Here is a 23,564-nt window from a genome sequence, read left to right as displayed (position 1 = left end):
GTTTGAACAGAAGGCGATGTTGGAGGAGAAACAGCATGGGCTAACTTCAACACACGGGCCCCAATCACGCACTCACATACACAACCCCATCCGGGGTCCCGACCTAATATACACACAATCCACCAACTCAAATACACTGCATTCACCCACTAACTCACTGGCCACTAAACTCTACATGGAGCTATTATTAGGCATTGCGGGTCCCACGAAGGTCTCTTTGGTGGTTATAGAGTGGTAAAGCAATGTGCAAACTCCCCTTTCTAGATTTCTTCTCATTTGGTGAGGGGTTTTCTTACTAGCATGGCACGTTTAGATAATTTTTCCACTCATATTTACCATACTCGGATAAATACTGAACCCCCCACCCGCATACGTGTTGTTACCACAGTTCGCCTTACTTTTTTTCTATCACGACACTAAGGTCTCGGTGCCCCCACATCGCGCAAGGTCCGCTCGCGCTCGCTGAACATGGGGCGGGGCCACAGGCGCCCCGCCCCCCCGGGCGCTTTATAAAGAGCGCGATGGACGTACTTTTAGCCTCGGGTGTCGTTTTGTTTTTCATTTACTTGGGCCCGGCGGACATGGTTTCGGCTTCTGTGGGGGCGCTGCTGGGTGCCAGCCTTGTGCTGCGAGTCCTGGGCACGCTGCTAGGTAAATGACCGACGAGCTTTCTGGCTTTGCATCTGCAATGAGCTGCGGACTCTTTTCTAACTTTCCCTTTCCTGTTTGCATTTCTTTTCTTCGTAAATCCTATTTGTAGCTAAGGGCTATTCCATTTGGAGTGCATTTTCTGCCTACATGGAATAAATGCCAAGTGGTATTAGTGTGTATTCTTTTCTTACAAATTTAAAGTGATACCAGCTTATTAGATTGGTTTAATGCAGTTTATTTAATTTCGCACTGAGTGCTAGCTATTCAAGTAACGCTAAGGTGTAATCTGTAGTTATCACTCGTTTTTAAATGACCCCATTATGTGTTAAGTGGAGAAGCATTCTTGAAACTGAAAAATAGGTGATGAGAATGTTTGAACAGGAGTGAGAAAAGCAAAATACAAAAACAGACACAGAACTGGCCAAAAAGTTTCAGCCATAGCGGCACTGTGGGTTAGATTTGCTAAGTATTTCTATTATGAATCCAGAATAGGAAAAAAAGACCCATTGAATCATAGGGATGTGTGCAGACAAAAAAAAAATAATTGTGTAGTGTTTGTCTTCTACTAAACTTTCCATGATTTGGGGACATTTTCTTTCTGGTTAGTTTCACCATTTTAATAATGACTTTAAATGCATGCTATTGCATTTTAACACACAAATTGGATTTATCACCATTAATTTGTAGGTTAGTGTGTCTGGTAAATCACAAAAATGTATAAGGCATCCTAACAAATATATATATATATCCGTTGTAAATCAGGCTCTGGGTATGTTAATGGATGATGAAACCATTACCACTATTAAAAATCCCTTTCTGTTTCACTGTTTGGATCACTTTTAATTTGAGGTGGTATATAGCATCCTGACTACAAGGTCACTGATGGAGTAGTTTAGTCTGGAAAACGTTCCTTCGCAGGAGTGTCATCTTGTTTTTCTCTCTCATGGATTGCTTGTGTCTGCGAACAATTATTAGCTGTTTTCGCATGCCAATGCGTTGGTTATAGTTATAACTATTCACCTAGCAGAAGTCTAGAATCAAATGCGCATGTGTGTGGCAGAAACACCATAATGCAAACATGATTCTTAAGATATTGTGAACTCAAACTGGACTATCTAGTCTTTTTCTACACCACACGTATAGATAACTTTTTATATTATTCATTAATTAACTATGGGGGGTCCTTTTACCAAGGCACGCTGAAAAATAGTTTGCGGTAGTGTAGGCGCGGGTTTGGGGCACGTGCTGATCCATTTTTTAGCACACCTGTAAAAAAGGCCTCTTTTTTTTTTTTTGCCGAAAATGGATGTGTGGCAAAATCAAAATTGCCCCGCATCCATTTTGGGTCTGAGACCTAGCCACAGACCTAGCAGTAAAGAATCTGGGTGGTAATGACCTACGCTAATCACATGCCACTTGGTGCACGTCCATTATGCGCACCAGAAAATAAACATTATTTTTCAGATGCGCGTAGCAGATGCATGCCAAAATTGAAATTACCGCAGGGGCCACGTGGAAACTGGGCGGTAACTCCAATTTGGCATGCGTTCGACACGCGTAGGCGCCTACACAGCTTAGTAAAAGGGGCCCTATATATTTGATCATCTGGATTTGATATCTGAATTGCTAGTCTAGGAAATCTTATGAAAGGTCTTTCTCTTCTGTTGACTTTGTAGACAACAGAGAGATCTGTTTGCTGCCTTCGGATGACGGTCCATGCAACGCTCTTTCCTTTCGCTATTATTATGACCGTTATAGTCAAAGCTGTGAGGAGTTTGCATATGGAGGCTGTGAAGGAAATGCCAACAACTTTTTGACGCTGGAAGACTGTGAGACAACTTGTTGGATGATCAAGAGTAAGTCTGTCATTCCTGACCTTTCCAATCTTTACTTCTGGGAAAGAAATCAGACTAAAATCAACTAGTCACCTTTTAGACATGCATGAACCCTAATTTTACGAAGTCAGAATATACACACCTAAAACTGAAAAATATGCATATGTCAAGGGGATTTAGTGTAGACGTGATTATGGCGGGGAAAAAAAGTATTCCCTCTTTGAAAAGAACAATGCAGGTCTGTCCAAAAAGATCGACCTTGGGATTTACACCTGCTACCCAGGACGTCAGGGCTGAAGAAAAGCACTTAGTGAGCAGCACTCCACTGGAGATGTTAGGGAAAGTTGTCACCTTAATCATCCAGTGTTTACTGCCCCCCACCCTGATTATGAAACTGGCAAGGGAAATTGAGCTCTGTGACAACTTACGTACAAGAAACACTTGTTTCAAAAATGGTAACATAAAAATTTATATTCCACCACTTAAACATGTATGTTGGCTTTTCAGAACATACATTGTTTTGGTCTCATTAATATTTAGACATTTCTGTTTGTAAATTAGATGCTTCTACCACACAACTGGCACATAAGATCCAATTCTTCGTGGATCTTACAAGAGGCTCTACATCAACAGATCCTGTTCTAAAATATTAGCAGAACTTGACTCCACAATTTATATGTTCTTTCTAAAGTGCCAGCTTGGAGAAGAGACGTCTGAGGGGGAGATATGATAGAGGTCTATAAAATAATGAGTGGAATGGAATTGGTGGACATGAATCACTTACTTATGCTTTCCAAAAATACTAGGGGGTGCAAAATTAAGCTATTAAGTAGTCAATTTAAAACAAATTGTAGGAAATATTTCTTCACTTGATGTGTAATTAAACTCTGGAATTCGTTGACAGAGAATATTTTGAAAGCAGTTTGCATAGCAGGGTTTAAAAATTGTTTGGATAAGAAAAGTCCATAAGCCATTATTACAATGGACTTGGGGAAAATCCACTTCTTATTTCTAGAATAAGCAGCTTAAAATATATTTTACTGTTTGGGGGATCTTGCCAGGTACTTGTACCCTGGGTTAGCCACTGTTAGAAACAGGATAGTGTGCTTGGTGGACCTTGTCTGTCCCATTATGGCCTTTTGAAATGACCAAAGCTAATTACACTATGTTGGGATTTTTTCCTACAGGTGGAATAGTGAGTAGGCTCTGTACTCAAGACTTCAAATACATCACATGTAAACTGCAGGTGTATTGGTGTGCCAGTCATGGTGCCTGGGAAGTCATTGCTTTGGTTGATTTTTTGAAAGATATTAAAGACAGCTGAAGTCATGCTTGTGTACTTCCTTTGCTATACAGTAGTTATGGTGACATGGTTTTTGAAACCAATCCTACTACTGAAGTGACTCTCCACTACTCAATTTGACATAATCAAGTTTTCTGTTTGTACTGTTTTACAAGGCATGTGCATTACTTTGCCCCTTCAGCTACATTGCTCTTAAGTTTGCATATATGCCTTTTTCACCCATGCATACCCAGCCATACATCTTGTTGGATTAGATGTGGTAGTCCAGTCCTTTGAGCACATACACACATATATAAAATATAGTAGGAAGATGATGGCTATGTCCTTGTGAATGCAAGGGTCATATTGAGACTGAAAAATAGTGCTCTCATTTAGTGAGATTAATAAAATTGTGACCTGCTGAGGGAAAAGGTACCAAAAGTGGGGGTAACAAATCAGAAACAAAAGGCTATAAATGTTTGGAGGGGTAATTTAGGGCAGCTTTCATTTTTGAAAGTTTTGGTGCTCATTTTCAGAGTGGATGGTTGTCTTAAAATGCCTAAAATAAAATCCATCTGCTAGAATTTGGACATTTCATGCTGGAGTTCATCCAAATAGCAAGGGGGTACATTGTGGGCATGTTTGGGGTGGGACTAGGAAGGACCTAAAAATAAGACGTCCACCAGGGATTTTTGAATAGGAAGGAATATTCCATGTTCAAAAATATGTTTTTATCTAGACCTGTGTGAATAAACAGTGTGTTTTTAAGAGTGTAAAATGTACTGAATGTTTTCCTGCCTAAATTAATTCTGAAGAGTATTTTACTAGTTTGGCCAGCAGATAGTGCATGTTTGTGCTTAAAGCTGTTACAGAGGTCTGACTTCTTTCTTTTAGTTGGCACATAGATAATAGTAAGTGCCTTTAGTGATGTAACCAGTTTTTATTTGAAACTTGACTATTCTGGGCGCTGATTGGCCTGGAGTTTGAAATTACTACTACTCAACATTTCTAAAGCGCTACCAGACTTACACAGCGCTGTACAGTCAAACACAAAGAGAGACAGTCCCTGCTCAAAAGAGCTTACAATCTAAAGGAAGATGCTGGCTGTTGCTTCAGTTTCAGCCCGGGAGAAGAGAGGAGAGCTCTTTGCTGGAGCCCTGTAAAAAAGTTATATTTGATAACTGGTGAACAGCTATATATGTCCTGATCTCCCCAGGTACTTTCTAGGAGATATGCAAATATTTAGTTAGTTTTCTAATTGATCTATTTTTCAGTTACTTGTTAATGTTTGCTATTTGCACATTTTTTTTGTCCATTGTTCCAAGTTCTGAGAATAAACAATTTTTGTTCATTCTGCCTGTCTGGACTGAAAAAGAATCCGAGTGGTTTGTGTGTTGGATCTGTGACTGCTTTCTGGGAACCTTAGGACCACTGGGAGTGTGACCCCAGTAACCTAGAAATCACTGGAGATAATTTGAGAGCGGGAGATTTGCCCAGAGGCAGTTGTGACCGAGTTGGTAGGAGGAGGGTGCTAGTGTAGAGCACAACCAACAGGTGCAGGCAGACCTGAACTGTGCTGGGATAGACCCTCTAAGTGGCTGCGGGGTAACCCCAGGTGGGTGGCTTCAGTCATATATCCAAGTTACAAAACTGTGCTGTAATTGAGTATCCGACGACTGGAGGGATTAAGGCATAACCCCTCCTTAATTCTCCAGTGGTTGCTGTCCCCCCCCCCCCCCCCTCTTCCCTGAAAGTGAAACTGGAAAGGAAAATCAGGCTCTGTTAGCTGCAGGCATTATGACCATTCTGTACAAAGCAATAAGGTTAGAGAAGTAGCCTAGTGGCTGGTGCAGTGGACTCTAAACCAAGGGACCTAGACATGTCCCACCTCACTTTTTTTTTTTTTTTTTTTTTTAATAATTCTGATCTTTCCAGAAACAGAAAAGTACCAATTGTACCTAAGGCACCTGAAGGCTTTTTAGGGTAGTGTACATTCAGATACAGTAGGTATTTTTCAGGTCCTGGAGGGGTCACATTTACAAAAAAAGTTATAGTGGGGTTTGAACCTGTGTTCCTTGGTTTAGTCAACTGCACTAATCACTAGGGAGCCCTTTTAAAAAGGCACAGTAGGTTCTATGTGCGTGCAGTGTGCATCAAAATGAGACTACCGCCAGGCTAGCACAACCCCTGGGGATAATTTCAGATTTATCATGCGCCCATACCACCAGGACAAATTATTTTATTTCTGGTGTTAGTTGGTGCATAATTGGCAGTTAACATGCACCAACTGGTCACTGCGCATGAGCTCTTACTGCTGGATCAATGGGTTGCGTTAAGGGCTCAGTCCATAAATAGGAGAGCACTGGTTTCAGTGTTACCGCAGACCCTTTTCCCGGCCCAGACACGGTAAAAACTGGCCCGGCTTGTGCCAAAAATACGCACCCACACTACCGCAGGCCACGTTTTGCCGCAGCTTAGTAAAAGGACCCCTATGCTGCTCCTCTGTTCTATATGGACTTGTGTGTGACAATGTTTTTGAAAATGGCAGACATTCATGTCCCTGGTTTTTTGTCATTCAGAAGTTAGACATTTCACTTTGGAAAATGGCTATTCATTTTGGATGTTCTCATTGCAAAAATATCTTACAACCATAATTGTACAGGAAATCTAAGTTTTTCCTGTTTGAATATGGCTGTGAGCTGGCCAGGGATTTTTTTTTTTTTTTTTAATGTTATGAGCAGGACTTTTTTTTTTTTCAATTCATAACTTCCCATGGATTACAGAGATAGATGTGTTTGCTATTTTTCCAAATGCATTTTTCAAAAAAACATACTTGATAAAATGTTTCATTTTTTCAAAAAATCTCTCACCTTGGATGCTGATACGCAAAATATACCAACAATAACTTCAGTATCTGCTGCTTTAAAATGACAACCAAAATTGTTAGCAATATTGTTAGTAAACAGGAAAAAAGGCCTCAAAGAGCTCACAGATCGCGTTGAGTAGCGGAGCTGTTTTTCTCCTCCATTATGATACCGAGACCCTGAAGCAGCCTTGCGAAACGCTGGCCATCATCAGCTCGGCACTGGATTTTAGAGAGAGATTACAGTGAGCAACGCGGTGTCTTGGCACAACCCTGAAAGATAAGTGTTTGTGCCTAATATAACAATACTGCAAGAGGATTTCAAATTGTGAACTATTTGATAAAGAATTGTTCGAGTTAGTCTTATAACAGGAAAGCATTATATCATTAAAGGTTTTTGGCCAATGATGAAGATAGGATCTATTGATCCGGTTAAGCTCGTACAGGTTGAATATAATTAAGATCTGTGAGCTCTGAGGCCTTTTTTCCTGTTTACTAACGATATTGCTAACAATTTTGGTTGTCATTTTTAAAGCAGCAGATACTGAAGTTATTGTTGGGTCATTTAAAAAAAAAAAAAAAACCATAATTCATACTTGAGGCTGAGGATTACAGTTGATGGATGACTATCTTGTGGTATAAATAAGTTACATATCCCGCTTTTGGTAACTTTTTGCTTAGCGAGTCACAATTAAATCATGGGTCTCTTCTGACGCTGAAGCTCTTAGAAGCTTTATCCTTGTTTAACTCATGTGCTTGCTTTCTCGTTTGGTATTTAGTCATTGTGTGTTTGTTTATAAATATTTTACCTAGCCCTGGCCCTAAATTAACTTTTTGACCCATTTTCAAGTTTCTTTTTTATTCCCATCTTATTTAACAATTTTATACCTCCATTCCTTAATTTTTTCTTTAGCAATTTGACAGCTATGACTAACACTGTCATTAGGAATGTGGAGACCTCTCAGCCATGTACAAACCCGTTCATTAGATTCCATGCTGCTTTTGACACAATATTAGAGGACATTTACCCCTGGATTCTATGTCATTGTCACCCAAAGTTGGGTGTTGGAATTTGTGCGCAGATCCGAGAGCTACGTGCAGCTGAATTGATTAATGGGTGATTTACCAGCACCAATTAGGCACATGGGTATTTTTAACTCACATTAGTTTATCGGTGAAGCACATACTCTGGTTCTGCTAAATTTCAGCAAAAGGAAAAATGGTACCTCTCAGTCTGGTTGCACTGGTGCTTTAATTTCACTTTCACAGGGACTGTGCCTGACCCTTGTAACTAACCATGTTCAGAGTGATTGTGAAATGTTACTGTAGCCATTATGGCTGATTATAAAGGGTAAGAGGATTGGATTTGGTATACCACCTTTCTGTGGTCATAATCAAAGCCATTTATGTTTTATATACAGGTACTTTTGTATTCTGAGGAAGTGGAAGGCTAAGGGGCTCTTTTTTTTTTTTCCTTACAAAGGTGTTACCATTTTTAGTGTGCGCTAAAATTAGCATGCACTAACCATGGGGTGCCTACATGCTCACCTAATGCTAATTTTTAGCACATGCTAAAAACACAAGCGCAGCTTTGTAAAAGACCCCCCCCCCCCCCCCCCCCAAGTGGCTTGCCCAGAATGACAGGAGCTGCAGTGGGAATTGAACCTGGTTTTCCTAGTTTTGAGGCCACTGCTCTAACCATTGGGCAACTCCTGTACTGTGCATTTGAGTCTGTTTTTAACTATAACTATTTAATATATAACCTTGTTTTCTTTTCCATGTTTTATTGTTTTATTTCTATTGATGAACAATGAATGCATTTAAGGTTATAGTTAATCTGTTATGTTTTTGTTTTCATGGTAGAAGTTCCTAAAATCTGCAGGCAGGAAGCTGACACAGGACCTTGCCGAGCTAGCATAAAAAGATATTTCTATAACTTAATTTCAAAGCGGTGTGAGGAATTTATTTATGGAGGATGTTACGGAAATGACAACAATTTTGATGATGAAGCTTCTTGTATGGATTTCTGTGACCCTAAAAAAGGTAAATAACTTTACCAAAATTGTATGCTGTCTCTTTCAGGGACTGTGCAATAAACTTTGTTGTTTAATGCACTTGCAAAAATTAGGATTTTTTTAAAATGATCACTGTGTAAGCCTTTGGAAGCAACTAGAAAAGTGAGGTCGATATTTAGAAACATTGAATGCTGTCAACACCACTGCCAACAGCAGAATTGCCCCCTTGGAGAATAATTTTACACCTGCTCGAGAGCAGTTGTAAATATTCATGCATACTTCCAAATTTTATACATGTAGATTAGCTTATGTTATATATAGTGCATGTTCTTGCAGACTCCACCTGTGCTCCACCTAGACTGTACGTCGGTAGTGTTGGATTATTTGTAGTAAATAATTAGCAGATTTTAGTACACACAGCTTCAGCTTTAGAAATGTTAATTTCTTTCTTCATCTCTCTCTCATTCACCCCTGAATAATTCACTGCTGAGTCACTTTAAAGTTGAAGTAACAAAACATCTGTTTACTCACAGTTTGTAGTTAGATTATAATCAGACAGGCTTATATTTACATATTACTATACATTTGTCTTATCAGCTCCTTCCATGTGCTTAGATGGTAATGGATGCTCACACCACCATAGATCCTCTCAGGTTAGGAGAGATCATGAGCTCCATGTGCTCCATGTGCTGCATGTGCTGCATCTAACCCCCACAGGAAGTTGCATAGCTATGTGACCTCTCTAAGTAATTCACATCAGAGGTCACAGAGTAATCACAGAGAAATAATAGGTGACAGGCAATGCATGTAAAATACAATTACATTCCAACAAACCCCTTCTCATGCATAACTGTCATGCAATTATTTATTCATACAAAGTCCAAGCTTTATACGCAGATTCACAAAATGTTCTCTGGGTAACGGTTTGGTCATGATGTCAGCTGTCATCTCACTGGTGTGACAATAGTGTAGACTGATGACCCCTTCTTTTGCCAACTCTCGCACGTTGTGGTATTTCGTTGCGATGTGCTTGGTGCGTGACTGAACCTTGTCATTCTGTGACAGTCGGATGCAGCTCTGATTATCTTCCATTATCTGGATTGGTCTCTTTTCAGCTATACCAAAATCCAGCAAAAGTTTTTCAATCCACATCAGTTCTCTGCACGCTTCCGATACAGCCACGTATTCAGCTTCTGTAGAAGACAAACTCACAATACTTTGTTTATGACTGGCCCATGAAATTTGTACATTTCCATACATAAACACATATCCACTTGTGGATTTATAATCAGAATGATCCCCTGCCCAATCTGAATCACAGTAACATATTAGTTTTGGATTACTATTGGCTGAAATCTTTAATTTACAATCAATGGTACCCTTTAAATACCTTACCATCCTTTTAACTGCAGTCCAATCTGATTTGGTAGGTGAGCTGACCCTTCTGCTCAAAATTCCTACTGCATTTGCTATATCAGCCCTGTATGTGGTAGTTAGATATAAAAGCTTACCTATGGCTGATCTATATTGGATGTTATCTGGTAAAGGTTCTCTTACTGTTTCATCCTTCAGAAAATCAGTGATCATGGGAGTGCTTACAACTTGGGCATCTTGCATACTTAAACTTTCAATAAGCTCATTTATTTTCTGCTTCTGGCTTAGAAGATAAGAACCATCATTTTGTTTCTCAATTTCTATACCAAGATAGTATGACACATTACCAAGTTCTTTTATCTCAACATTCTGGTTTAAACATTTTACAATGTCCTTGTACTCTTGCTCACTTTTGCTTGCAATGAGCAGATCATCAACAAAAGCTAAAATGTATGCATATTGTCCATTTGTGCACCTAGTGTACAAGCATTTATCTGCTTCACCTTGCTTAAATCCTAAATTTGTCAATATTTCATGCAATTTTTCATTCCAACATTTTGCACTTTGCTTTAATCCATAAAGACCTTTGTTTAATTTACACACTAGCTGTCTTTGTTTTGTATTTATGAAACCTGTTGGCTGTTCCATGTACAAGTCTTCAGTTATATCTCCGTGAAGAAACGCTGTTTTCACATCAATGTGTTTGACTTGCATGCCTTTTGAGACTGCAATGCTCAGAAGTGTTCTTATTGTCGTGTGTTTCACTACAGGTGCAAACACTTCATCAAAATCTTCTCCATATTTTTGAAGATATCCCTTTGCCACTAATCTGGCTTTATACCTTTCCACTTTTCCTTGTGCATTCCTTTTTAACTTGAATACCCATTTGCATCCTATAGCTTTCTTGCCAGGAGGTAATTTTGTAAGAATCCAAGTATTATTTTTATCCAATGCATCAATTTCTTCTTGTGCAGCTTTATGCCATTCAGCAGCTTCTTCTGCTGGCATTTTCTCAATCTCATCCCATGTTAAGGGCTCTTGAGCTTCTGCTGACTTTGTTAGGTAAGACAGTCTTAGGGGTGGAACACCTTTGTTTTCCCTGGATGAGCGTCTGACAACAGGTTGGTCTGACCTTTCCGCATCCTCTAAATCTGAGAGTTCTTCTCCAATTGATTCCCCTTCTCCAACTGTACTGTCTTCTTCAATGATTCTTTCTGTGTCTGCTTCCTCTGCCTGTTCCTCGTTAGATACAGATGAGTTGCTTTCAGACATCTGCCTTGGTATGGCACTTATATACACTGGCATGTCTATTATGGTTCTAGTTTCATATTCTGGATGATAAGGCTCATCTGGGATAATCCAGCCTTTATCAACCCTTTTGTTTTCATCAAAATATGTAACATGTCTTATGCCAACAATGCCAGTTTTCAGATTCAAAATTCTATATCCTTTGTGTCCTGGAGTATAGCCAACTAAAATGCCCCTTTCTGTTGTGGAATCCAGCTTATGCCTTCTTTGCTTTGGTACATGAGCATATGCTGTACTTCCAAATGTTCTTATGTGTGACAGGTTTGGCTTCCTACCATGCCATGTCTCATGTGGTGTGCGCTCAGCGCCTTTAGTTGGCATTCTGTTTTGTAGGTACACTGCTGTGAGAATTGCTTCCCCCCATAGTCTTTTAGGGAGATTGCTATCTGACAGCATACATCTGGTCATTTCCACAAGTGACCTAAATTTTCTCTGCAACAGAATTTTGCTCTGGTGTATAAGCTACTGTTGTGATATGCTGAATGCCTTCTTGTTCTAGAAATGTGCGCATGCTTTGTGAAGTGAACTCACCACCATTGTCGGTCTGAAGAACCTTTGGTTTTCTTTCAAATTTATTGCTCAGCCATGGCTACGTATTTCTTCAGCATGTCTGTGACTTGACTTTTTTCTTTCAGCAAATAGGCCACACAATATCTAGAGAAATCATCCAAGAATATTAGCACAAATCTGTTATTTCCCAATGATGGGATATTAAACGGTCCACATAAGTCACTGTGTATTAAGTCCAGCACTTTATTACTCCTATTTCCTGTGTATGCAGGAAATGAGGGTCTCACACCTTTTTGAGTAACACAGTCTATGCATTTCTCAATTTTACCAGCATCTGCACTTATCTGAATGCCGGTGGCCAGTTGCTTACTGTAAAGATCCTGGATCACCTTAGAATCACGATGTCCCAGGCGGCGGTGCCAGATTTCCAGACTACATTTACCATCATTCTTCCTTACTTGCGCCAGATGTGAGGCTTCACCTGAAATGTTCAGCTTATAAACATCATTATGCATAAAAGCTTCAGCATACACTTCATCATTTTTAGAGATTGTGCACTTACTGTTTTCAAAATGAATCACAAATCCCTTCTTATCTAATGTAGATACACTAAGCATATTACAAACTGCTTGGGGAATATACAAGACATCACTTACAGGAATTTCTTTAACTTCATTAGACACTTTGCATTTTAAGAATCCAATACCTTTTGCTTGGATCTTAGCAGTCCCTGCGTTTGCAGTTTTAAGAATACCTTCCTCTGGACACATTTCCTGAAAGAAATCCTTACAATTGGTTAAATGGCATGTGCTCCCTGAATCCAAAATCCAAGTACTTTCATTTGAATTATTATTTACCATAGTCAAAGATTTTTCTGCCATTAGAAAGCCCTTGTGTTTATCTTTGTCCTTCATACATTTCCTGGTTTGAAAATTCTTTAGTTCCATTGGCTTTGGTGAGCTAGAGGGAGTGTTTTGTGTTTCCTTACACCATTTAGATACATGTCCCTCCTTTCCACATGAGTAGCAAATCAGCTTGCCCTTGGGTGGAGTTTTCCCATAGCTCCGCCTTCCTCTGTTCTTTGCCAAGAAATTTGTTTCATTTCTCTCTGACTTGCTTTGAGAACACATCTCCTCAGAATCATTTATTATGCATTCCTGCCTTAGTTTTGATGTTGCCTGTTCAAAAGATTGCCCTTCAATGGCCTCATTTACAGACCTAAAAACATCAAACTTCTTTGATAGTGAGGTAAAAAGAAATGCTCTTTTCAATGCATCACACATGGGAATTCCAGAAAGTTCTAACTTTTGAAATGAAGACATAAGATGCATAATGTGATCATTACATTTACTTTTATCCCTTAATTTGGTTTCATTCAACTCTGCCAGCCAAATTGGTTGCTGCTTTGCATATGTAGTTGCATACATAGTTCTCAGTTTATATAAAATGTCCTTTGGTGTATCTTTTCCCTCCACTAATATGGCTTGTTTTTCTGAGAGAGCTTCCAAAAGCATGCACTTCACATAATAGTTTGCATTGTCCCATTCAGCCATATTTTCAGCTGTTCTGTCTTGGTCTAAGCATATATTTAATCTTTTTGCTCGAAGGAGACATATGAATCTTAGTTCCCACTGCTGATAATTAAACTCAGTTAATTTAGGCACCTTGAGAGAATAGAACAATGGTGAATTTCTTCCCTCAGCCATTTTCTTAGCCTTCTGTCTGCTGTGTGGGGGAGAGAGAGACAGACTGAATCTTTCCTTTAAAACTTAAGAGAAAAAATGTGGCCTTTTTTCCTGCCTGGTAATATTTCTCTTCTTTTTCAATTCCTGGCCCTGGGCCCATAACCCTTTTGTTGGATTATTTGTAGTAAATAATTAGCAGATTTTAGTACACACAGCTTCAGCTTTAGAAATGTTAATTTCTTTCTTCATCTCTCTCTCATTCACCCCTGAATAATTCACTGCTGAGTCACTTTAAAGTTGAAGTAACAAAACATCTGTTTACTCACAGTTTGTAGTTAGATTATAATCAGACAGGCTTATATTTACATATTACTATACATTTGTCTTATCAGCTCCTTCCATGTGCTTAGATGGTAATGGATGCTCACACCACCATAGATCCTCTCAGGTTAGGAGAGATCATGAGCTCCATGTGCTCCATGTGCTGCATGTGCTGCATCTAACCCCCACAGGAAGTTGCATAGCTATGTGACCTCTCTAAGTAATTCACATCAGAGGTCACAGAGTAATCACAGAGAAATAATAGGTGACAGGCAATGCATGTAAAATACAATTACATTCCAACAGGTAGCACCTACAGTAAAGCTGTAGCACATTCTTTTACATCTGGCACTATTGAATGTAGTGGTTGGAGCTGAACACAGAAACAAGGATGGGAACAAGGGCTCATTGTCAACAGCAGCAAGATACATCGACTTCCAAGGCAGGAATTTTATTGCCGAAACACGGTTCCGTGTCGAGTCTACATGACAAATTGAGAAGAACGGTGAAAAAAAAAACGTAGAGGAGCAGTTGTGAAGGTCAAAAATTTACATCAGGCATGGATGCTGTTCAAAAATACCATCCTGGAAGCCCAGACCAAATATATACTCTGTATTAAAAAAGGAGGAAGCAAGACCAAATGACAGCCAGTATGGTTAAAAAGTGAGATGAAGGAAGGTATTAGAGCTAAAAGAAAATCCTTCAGAAAATGGAAGAAGGATTTGACTGAAAATAATAAGAAAACGCATAAGGAATGGCAAGTCAAATTAAAGTGCTGAATATGGAAGGCAAAGAGGGACTTTGAAAAAAAGATTGCGTTGGAGGCAAAAACACATAGTAAAATTTGTTTTAGGTATATTAAAAGCAAGAAGCTGGCAAAAGAATTGGTTGGACCGGTAGATGACCAAGGGGCACTCAGAGAAGACAAAGCCATAGCAGAGATTAAATGAATTCTTTGCTTCAGTCTTCACCAAGGTAGATTTGAGACAGATACCGGTACCAGAAATGCTATTCAAAGTTGATGAGTCAGAGAAAGTGAATGAAATCTCTATAAACTTGGAAGATGTAATGATGCAATTTGACAAATTGAAGAGTAGCGAAATCGCCTGGACTGGATGGTATTCATCCCAGAGTACTGATAGAATTAAAAAAATGAACTTGCAGAACTATTGTTAATAATATGTAATCAAGCATGGTACCAGAAGATTGGAGGGTGGCCAGCTTTTTTTTTTTTTTAAGGTTCCAGAGGTGATCCGGGAAATTATAGCCTGATGTCAGTGCTGGGCAAAATGGTAGAGACTATTTATAAAGAACAAAATTACAGAGCATATTCAAAAGCATGGATTAACGAGACAAAGCCAAAATGGATTTAGTGAATGGAAATCTTGCCTCACCAAACATATAGATAAAGGTTAGCTAGTTGATGTTATGTATCTGGATTTTCAAAAGGCGTTTGACAAAGTACTCACAAATTAACTCACTAGTTACTCCAATTTACTGACGACACAAAGTTATTCAAAGTTAAAGTTGTTAAAATCGCAAGAGGATTGTGGAAAATTACAAGAGGATCTTACGTGACTAGGCATCCAAATGGCAGATTACGTTTAATGTGAGCAAGTTCAAAGTGATGCATGTGGGAAAGATGAACCCAAATTATAGCCGTGTGATGCAAGGTTCCACATTAGGCATCACCGACCAGGAAAGGGATCTAGGTGTCGGCGTTGATACGTTTTGAAACCCTCTGCTCAGTGTGTGATGGCGGTGGCTAAGGAAGAAAATAGAATATTAGGTATTGGGAAAGGAATGAAAAACAAAAATGAGGACGTTATAATGCCTTGGAATCACTCCATGGTGCATCCGCACCTTGAATATTTGTGTGAAATTCTGGTCACTGCATCTAAAAAAAGATATAGTGGAACTAGAAAAGGGACAGAGGATGGCAACGAAAATGATAAAGGGAATGGGATGATTTCCCTATGAGGAAAGGCTAAAGCAGCTAGGGCTCTTCAGCTGGGAGAAAAGATGGCTGAGGGGAGATATGATAGAGGTGGAGTAAAACAGGTAGACATGAATTGCTTGTTTACTCTTTCCAAAAATACTAGGACTAGGGGGCACAAAATGAAGCTACAAAGTAGTAAATTTAAAATGAATTGGAGAAAATATTTCTTCATTCAATGTGTAATTAAACTCTCAAATTCCTTGCCAGATAATCTAATAAAAGCAGTAGCTCAGTGGGGTTTAAAAAAAGGTTTGGATAGCTTCCTAAAAGACAAGACCATAAACCATTATTAAAATGGACTTGGGGAAAATTCATTGCTTATTTCTAGGACAAGCGGCATAAAATATATTGTACTGTTTTAGGATCTTGCCAAGTACTTGTAACCTGGATTGGCTACTGTTGGAAACAGGATGCTGGCTTGATGGACCTTGGGTCTGTCCCAGTATGGCAATACTTATGTGTTTTGATATTTGTAAAACTTGCTGCAGTTAACCTCTGGACCTCTGTTTCATTGGTTGGCCTATGTCCCTTCCCTACTACTTTGACTTGTCTGTTCCGTAGGGAACTTTTCCTTCCTGCTGGCGAGTATTTCATTTTACACACACATTGCCATTATGCATAAAAGTGCCTTTAGAAAATTACTCCCCCCCCCCCCCCTTCTCCCCATTGAGCCTTCGGAAAATGCAATTTTAGGGTGGAGAATGGGTAGGGGCTGAACTCTGACAGGGTGGTCATTACCACACGTTAACTGTTAATGTGGCAGATATGGAGAGCAGGTAGTGCCACTTAAAGGTACAGATAACATGCAGTGTAGTTATCAGTCATGTCAGCACATGTAGTGACTTTCTTTTGCATGAACATTTTGGGAAAGCTGCTCTGCAGTTAACACACAAGTTTTGCAGTTATCATATATTAATTTTGCCTATTACTGTAACCACAAAACCTTAGTATACCTGGTTATCTGTTTTGATTTGGGGTAATTTAGGGGTGGAGCTAGAAGTGAAGTGATCAATTAAATGACAGTATGCAGCTGCTCACCCAGATCTGTTTGAAAGTTATCCTTGTTACTTATGTGGTGCAACCTGCCTGGGTAACTTGTCTCCTGCATCCCTACTTGGATTTGCTGAAAATTCCTGTCTGTCCAAGTTAGAGTTGCCAAATGATCCAGGAGGGAGATTTTCTGGCTAGTCCTGTTCTTGAACTTATATTCCAGTGCAGTGTGGGATTTGTAGTCCTGATATTTTCCTATTGCAATCATTGTTGCAATTTCCGTTATGCATCAGGATAGAGTTAGAAAGCCAGGATTGACCAGAAATCTCTCCCCTGGAACTGGGGAACTTGGCAGCTCTGCAAATGTAAATAGTCACCATGCTGCTGAAGTGACCTAAAGAATTACATTTTATTTATTTAAAATATGTTTAGCCTGCTCTATTCTACCACTGTAGGTGAGTTACAATAAAAACACATGTAACGATAATCAATAAAATAGCACAGACAGTATCATAAAAACAAAACAAAAAAAGTCTTTTGAAAATGGAGGCTTTAAGTTGTTTCCTAAACCTGTTATCGAGATAATGCATCTTTCAAAAGGCAATGCATTCCACAAAGGAGCATCTTGAACTTTAAAAACTGAAGAGTGATAAATATCCAGCCTAATATGCCAGAACAAGGGTACATCAAGTAACATTTTATGAACCGATTGCAAAATGGGTAGGAGAGTAGATTCTTAGTGAAGTAGCAATGGCGAGTGAGGTTTTGTTATTTTAGGCTTTATGTATCAAACATAACACCTTAAATTTAATAATATTTAACAATATCCTGTCTGTCTATTTACAAAATGATGTCCTTCTTGCACAATGTCTCCTCTGCAGTCCCTCATCCTTGGCATCAAAGATTCCTTATGCATTACTGCTATAGTGCTACTTTCCCAGCATGTTCATTCAGGGTGAAATTTCAAACTTTTTTCAGCTTTGGTTTTTGTGTCCTTAAAAAAAAAACAAAAATGTATTGAACTAAAAACAGTAGACCTGATGTTCAGCCCACAGCGGTCAGAAATTGTTAGGAGGGATGATTGCCACAATCTGGGCACCTGTATCAAGCAGACAATATTCAGAGCAATAGGCAGATTACAACCCAGATAACATTAAGACAGCCTTTTTGCTGGCCTGACTTGATCCAGGCAGTGACCCGGCTAAGAGACTGAAAATCACCACTAACCAAGTGGTGCCCTGCTCTGTGATCTGTGGTATTGGTGTGGGGACCCTTGGAGCCCTGTTCTATGCGCTATGCTTTGTAATGGCTGAGATCGGTAGTTTGTCGCTCTGATGCAGCTTCTATTTCAGTCTGTAGGGGTAGGACACTCTGCTTTTTTCAGATAAAACTATTCACTAACACTTCTTTTTTTTTTTAATTCATGTTTCAGTGTCTCCCATGTTCTGTTATACCCCAAAAGATGAAGGATCATGTTCAGCATCTGTTACACGATATTTCTACAATGCGGAGAATAAAGCTTGTGAGGAGTTTAGCTACACTGGATGTGGTGGAAATTCAAATAATTTTGTCACACTAAAAGATTGTAATAATGTGTGTAAAAAAGGTAATGTATGATATATGGTTATGTGAAGACGGATTTTATTTTTGATAATCGGTTGGGCTTCTTCCCCCCCCCCCCCCCCAACTATGACTAAGTCTAAAGCACCTTTAGGAGGTGCCATTAATTGAGGTAGGCACCTGTGGGCAATAGGTCCTATTCTATAAGTAAGCACCTAGGTGCCATGGAGGGGCATAATCGAACGGCGCCGGCCAAATAGCTGGTTGGGGCTGGCTAAATTGATCGCCAGGTGTAGAGGAGATAGCCATCTTCGTTTTTCAGCCATAATGGAAACCGGGCCCAGCCATCTCAAACCCGGCAAAATGCAAGGCATTTGGTCATGGGAGGAACCAGCATTTGTAGTGCACTGGCCCCCTCACATGCCAGGACACCAACTGGGCACTTCTAAACATTAAAAAAAATAAAAATAGTTCCCTTACCTTGTGTGCTGAGCCCCTCAAATCCCCCCAAAACCCACTACCATAGCCCTTAGGGATGAAGGGGGGCACCTACATGTGGGTACAGTGGGTTTGGGGGGGGGGGTTGGAGGGCTCCCAGTTACCACCACAAGTGTAAGAGGTAGGGGGGGATGGGCCTGGGTGCACCTGCCTGAAGTGCACAGCACCCACTAAAAACTGCTCTAGGGACTTGCATACTGCTGTCAGGGAGCTGGGTATGACATTTCAGGCTGGCATAGAGGCTGGCAAAAAAGTTTGTTTTTTTTTTTGGGTGGGAGGGGGTTGGTGACCACAGGGGGAGTAAGGAGAGGTGATCCCTGATTCCCTCCAGTGGTCATTTGGTCAGTTGGGGCTCTTTTGTGAAGCTTGGTCGTGAAAAAATAGGGACCAAGTAAAGCTGGCGAAATGCTCATCAAGCCTGGCTTTTTTTTTTCCATTATCGGGTGAAGCCGGCCATCTCATGAGCACGCCCCTGTCCTGCCCCGTCCCGCCTTCACTACCCTACCGACACGCCCCCTTGAAGTTTTGCCAGCTCCACGACGGAAAGCAGTTGAACCCAGCCAAAATCTGCTTTTGATTATACCGATTTGGCCGGTTTCAGGAGATCGCCAGCCATCTCCCGATTTGTGTCGGAAGATGGCCAGGGATCTCTTTCAAAAATGAGCTGGATAGTGCCTAACTGGAAGAGGGGCATACACTTAGGTGGGCCGTATATAGAGAATAGTATAAGTTACTTAGCAAACCAGCTTACACTGATATTGAGGTGGTGTAAGAGGGCACGCCTAAACATGGGTACTAATGCTGACCTTATGCTTATGTTCAATAATGGAATATTGGTGCCATAAGTGTTTCCATACAGTTACTGGACAGAAAACCCTTTAGCATGCAGTGAGTGTGCAAAGTAACTCAGTGCAGGTGTGCTTGCCACAAAAGTTTGCTGAACTTTAGGAGGCAGTAAATGTATGTGTTGTCAGAGACAGTCCATGCCCATGTTTCTCCCCTGCCCTCATTTCAGGATAGATTATCTTATGGCATGACAATTATATCGTATAATATGTGGTAACTATTGGGATTTATTAAATGCCTTTATGAAGTGATTCACTAAAATGCTTATTCACACAGGGGTAAATTCAAAAATTTGGGTGCTAACTGCCAATTCTGTAACGGCAATTATGTGCATAATTCTTGTGATATAATACTAATGTACGTTGACATTCTCTCACACACCTAGCTTTAGGCTTGTGCACTTCTGTCAGCTAAATAAGTGGTAGTAATGAGTGCTGCAAGATGCGCCCCAGACCTCTTCCCCCCCCCCCCCACCCACCCACCCATCTGCTCCTTTGCAGTTCTACACTATTGAACTTGGGTGCTAATTTTCTAGAATAGCTGCTAAGGGCAGTTACAGATGTAACTGCAAATTAGTGGTAATGAGTGCCAGTTAAGGCCCATGCCTATTAGCGTGTAATCTAATAATTATGTTGGTGCCTGACAGGCACTGTTCTGTAATTTATATGCATGTGTGACTTTTCTCTAGTTTATAGTAGCCAGTAACTGCTTGCCATAGGCCCCTAAACCTAGCAAACCTTTTAGTCTTGCTAACTGTAGATCTCCTTTATTTTCTGTGTGTAGGAGGTTGAGTTGAACTACACCAACTCACACCTATTTGTAATTTAATCTCATTCTCTTCTAGTAAGGAAGTCAAGACGCAGGCCACTGAAGATACCACAGAAAGCAATTGCCTAATGTGAAGGAAAACACTGTGAAAAGTTGCCAGTAAATGGTTCAAAACTGCACTGTTTTCATTTATACATCTGTAACATAGTATTTAATTATTTCAGTCTTATGTTTGTTTTTGTGAGAATATAATAATGTATCATGTCTAGAAAAAGCTTTGGGTTTCTTTTTTTCATACCTCCCTCCTGTCAAATTGAAGGTTAAAACAATACCTATGTTGGGTGTGTCTAATATGAAGCACCTCTCTTTAAAATTCAGGCTGATCACTTTTGTGCAGTTAATTTTTAAATGTTGTGTACAACTTTAAAACTTTGACCTACTTTCCTGTGAAGAGAGACACACAAAACCTAAACATGAGCTACTGCTCTCAACACTTATTTTCTCTTCCTGTTAATTTATTCGCATCATTCTAATAATGGAATGATGCGAATAAATCCTAAGCCGATTGCTTCCATATTTCATGTGATCTAGAGCTGTAGAACTGCTTTAGAGCTTAGATTTTTCTAGACATAAATTATAATTTTTTTAATATATATATATATATATATTTTTTTTTAGTAAAACGAGCTTTATTCATGGGCCTTTGATGCAATGTACCAGCAGTTCCCCAAATTTTGCTACTTCCCCCCCAGCCTCTCTAGCTTCCACAATGCACAGGAATGATGAGTTGAAAGCAGTGCATACATAAATTTTAAGGAGATCTTGAAAACCTGACCATCTAGTGGGGACCCAGGACTGCTTCAGGAGCCACTTAAATTAAAGATTAGATGGGACTATCTTTTCCACCCCTGATTTACTGCAGAGCTGATGCAGGTTGGTAGCAAATAATCTGGGTAGTGTCTTGAATGTGGTTTTTTTTTTTTTACTTCACATGAAATAAGCTGATAAGCTTGTTCCTTGCAGACCTGCCCACCTAATCATGGGCTACATTAAGTAGACCACAAAAGCTGAACCTACTCTACCCTCCCTCTGACATTTTGCTGTGTTTAAGGAAGTTCACATTTGGTATTAATCATCCTGCTAGCTACCCAGTGGCTATCAAGATACTGAGGGAGATACTCAGGAGAAGGTCCCTTGATTTTCAGCGGCACATAGCTGAAGAGTTGCTATGTGGTTAATTCTGGGTTGGTCTGGGCACAGCAGGGCACCACTTGGTTATTGGTGATTTTCAGTCGCTTAACCAGATAACTGCCTGGATCAAGTTAGGCCGGCAAAAAGGCTGTCTTAATGTTATCCAGGTTGTATCTGCCTATTGCTGTGAATATTGTCTGTTTGATGCAGGTGCCCAGATTAGGCCTGAAATTGAATAGCTGGATCAAAATCTGCTTGTGGCAATCAGCCTCCCTAACAATTTCTGATCCCTGTGGGCTGAACATCAGGTCCACTGTTTTTAGTTCAATACATTTTTTAAGGGGTCAAAAACCAAAGCTGAAAAAAGTTTGAAATTTCACTCTGAACCTGCTGGAAAGCTCAAAGCTCATGTGGACCAATTGATTTGTTTTTGCTCCTTCATTAGTTTAGAAAGTGTTACTGCCATAATATTTAATATTAATATAAAAACTCCTTTGCTTAAAATTTGTATGTTTTATTTGTGTAATCTAGGTTTTGGCTTCTAATATTGTTTGTCATGTGAATTTTGTAATAAAATGGAGCATAAAGTTTGATTTTTATTTTTTCTCCATTATTCTAATCCTCTCATTAACATCGGTGTCAGTACGGTACTACTGGTCTAAGAACCGTTCTATGGGGGTCCTTTTACTAAGCAGCGGTAAGCACCTTAAACTGCCTTACTGTGGGGCATGCTCAGGTGATCTGTGGTAATTTTGGCATCAGCGTGTGCTTTTCATGCATATTTGTTTTAACAGGGCGGGGGGCGGAGAGTAAACATGTTCTGCACTAATCGGTGCAGCTACATTGCTGCATACTGCCTACAAAATAGGTAGTGGGAGCCCCTAACAGCCATGTGGTAATGGGAAAATTAGTGCGTGGCCATTAAGTGAAAAGAAATAGAAAAAGCAACCATTTACCCATGTGGAAAAATTGACCTTAGTGTGCAGAAATGACTCCCATAATCGTGCGCTAAGGCCACTTTTTAACTCTGTTTGGTAAAAGGGCTCCCATATGTGGGAAGGAATTTAAGGTCCCTTTTTCTAAGCTACAGGAAGTGCTACAACATGCTTACCACAGCTTAAAATGGCATACCATGAGGGACACTTGGGTGTCTTGCGGAAACTGCCAATTTGGTGCACGATAAACACAGCCATTGACAGCTTGCATTTTGCTCACTACTGACAGCGTTATTCCCGGATATTCAAAGCCAGGAACTTTGTCGGCTTCAGCTTTGAATATCTGGTTACTTTTAAGCTGGCTAACACGTAGCCACTGAAATCGATAGTCATCACTGAAGTGGTCATGGGTTACCACATAAAAATAGGACAGACTTTTATGCGGTCAGGGCTGGTCTTAGGCAGGGGCGGTTGCACAGGGCCTTGCGCTCCTAGGGGCCCCGCATCTCTGGCACATCAGTCCTCCTGTCTTGGAACATCTCCCTGCGCCGTACCTTAATGTGCATCCACATTTCAGTAGAGAGCATCGGCAGCGCCAGCGATTTTTCATATCCTGTCAGCTACTAGGCCCAGAGCTTCCTTGCTGCTGCATCCCACCCCTTTTGCTGTCATTTCCTGCTTCCACAATGCTGTGGGTTCGGCAGCTGACAGGATTTGAAAATTGTTGCTTTCTACTGAAACATGGTGGATGCATAGCAAGGTGGGTGAGGTGGGGTTCCAAGTGCTTTAAACATCCTTTTAAACTGATAAACTATGGCTTATGGTGGCAGGTGGGGGGCCCACTGAACTGGTCTGCACAGGGCCCTGCAAGTGCTAAGACTGGCATTTATGTGGTCCCACTTATGTGGTAAACCTGGATGAATTTCACATACC

At 40.2% G+C, this 23,564-nt stretch overlaps 1 protein-coding gene across 1 annotated transcript; it reads left to right on the top strand.

Annotated features, from left to right (window-relative positions):
- The first annotated feature begins 522 nt into the window (after positions 1-522).
- Positions 523-22,295, top strand: LOC115468671 (tissue factor pathway inhibitor 2-like). Its single transcript, XM_030200560.1, has 5 exons — positions 523-651; positions 2,328-2,507; positions 8,495-8,674; positions 18,266-18,439; positions 20,582-22,295. The coding sequence occupies exons 1-5, from the start codon at positions 582-584 to the stop codon at positions 20,632-20,634; spliced, it is 657 nt and encodes a 218-aa protein (XP_030056420.1). The 5' UTR covers positions 523-581; the 3' UTR covers positions 20,635-22,295.
- The last annotated feature ends 1,269 nt before the right edge of the window (positions 22,296-23,564 follow it).

Source organism: Microcaecilia unicolor, chromosome 1, assembly GCF_901765095.1.
Source record: "Microcaecilia unicolor chromosome 1, aMicUni1.1, whole genome shotgun sequence".
Lineage (NCBI taxonomy): Eukaryota > Metazoa > Chordata > Amphibia > Gymnophiona > Siphonopidae > Microcaecilia > Microcaecilia unicolor.
The sequence above is the reverse complement of the archived record's forward strand: the minus strand, read 5'-3'. Positions and strand labels throughout refer to the sequence as shown.

What these genes read in the sequence shown, in the direction of transcription:
- LOC115468671 (XM_030200560.1), top strand. Translation starts at nt 582, where the DNA reads ATGGTTTCGGCTTCTGTGGGGGCGCTGCTGGGTGCCAGCCTTGTGCTG. An exon ending in AGTCCTGGGCACGCTGCTAG is followed by an intron (nt 652 to 2,327) that starts GTAAATGACCGA and finishes TTGACTTTGTAG; the next exon opens with ACAACAGAGAGATCTGTTTG. An exon ending in AACTTGTTGGATGATCAAGA is followed by an intron (nt 2,508 to 8,494) that starts GTAAGTCTGTCA and finishes TTTTCATGGTAG; the next exon opens with AAGTTCCTAAAATCTGCAGG.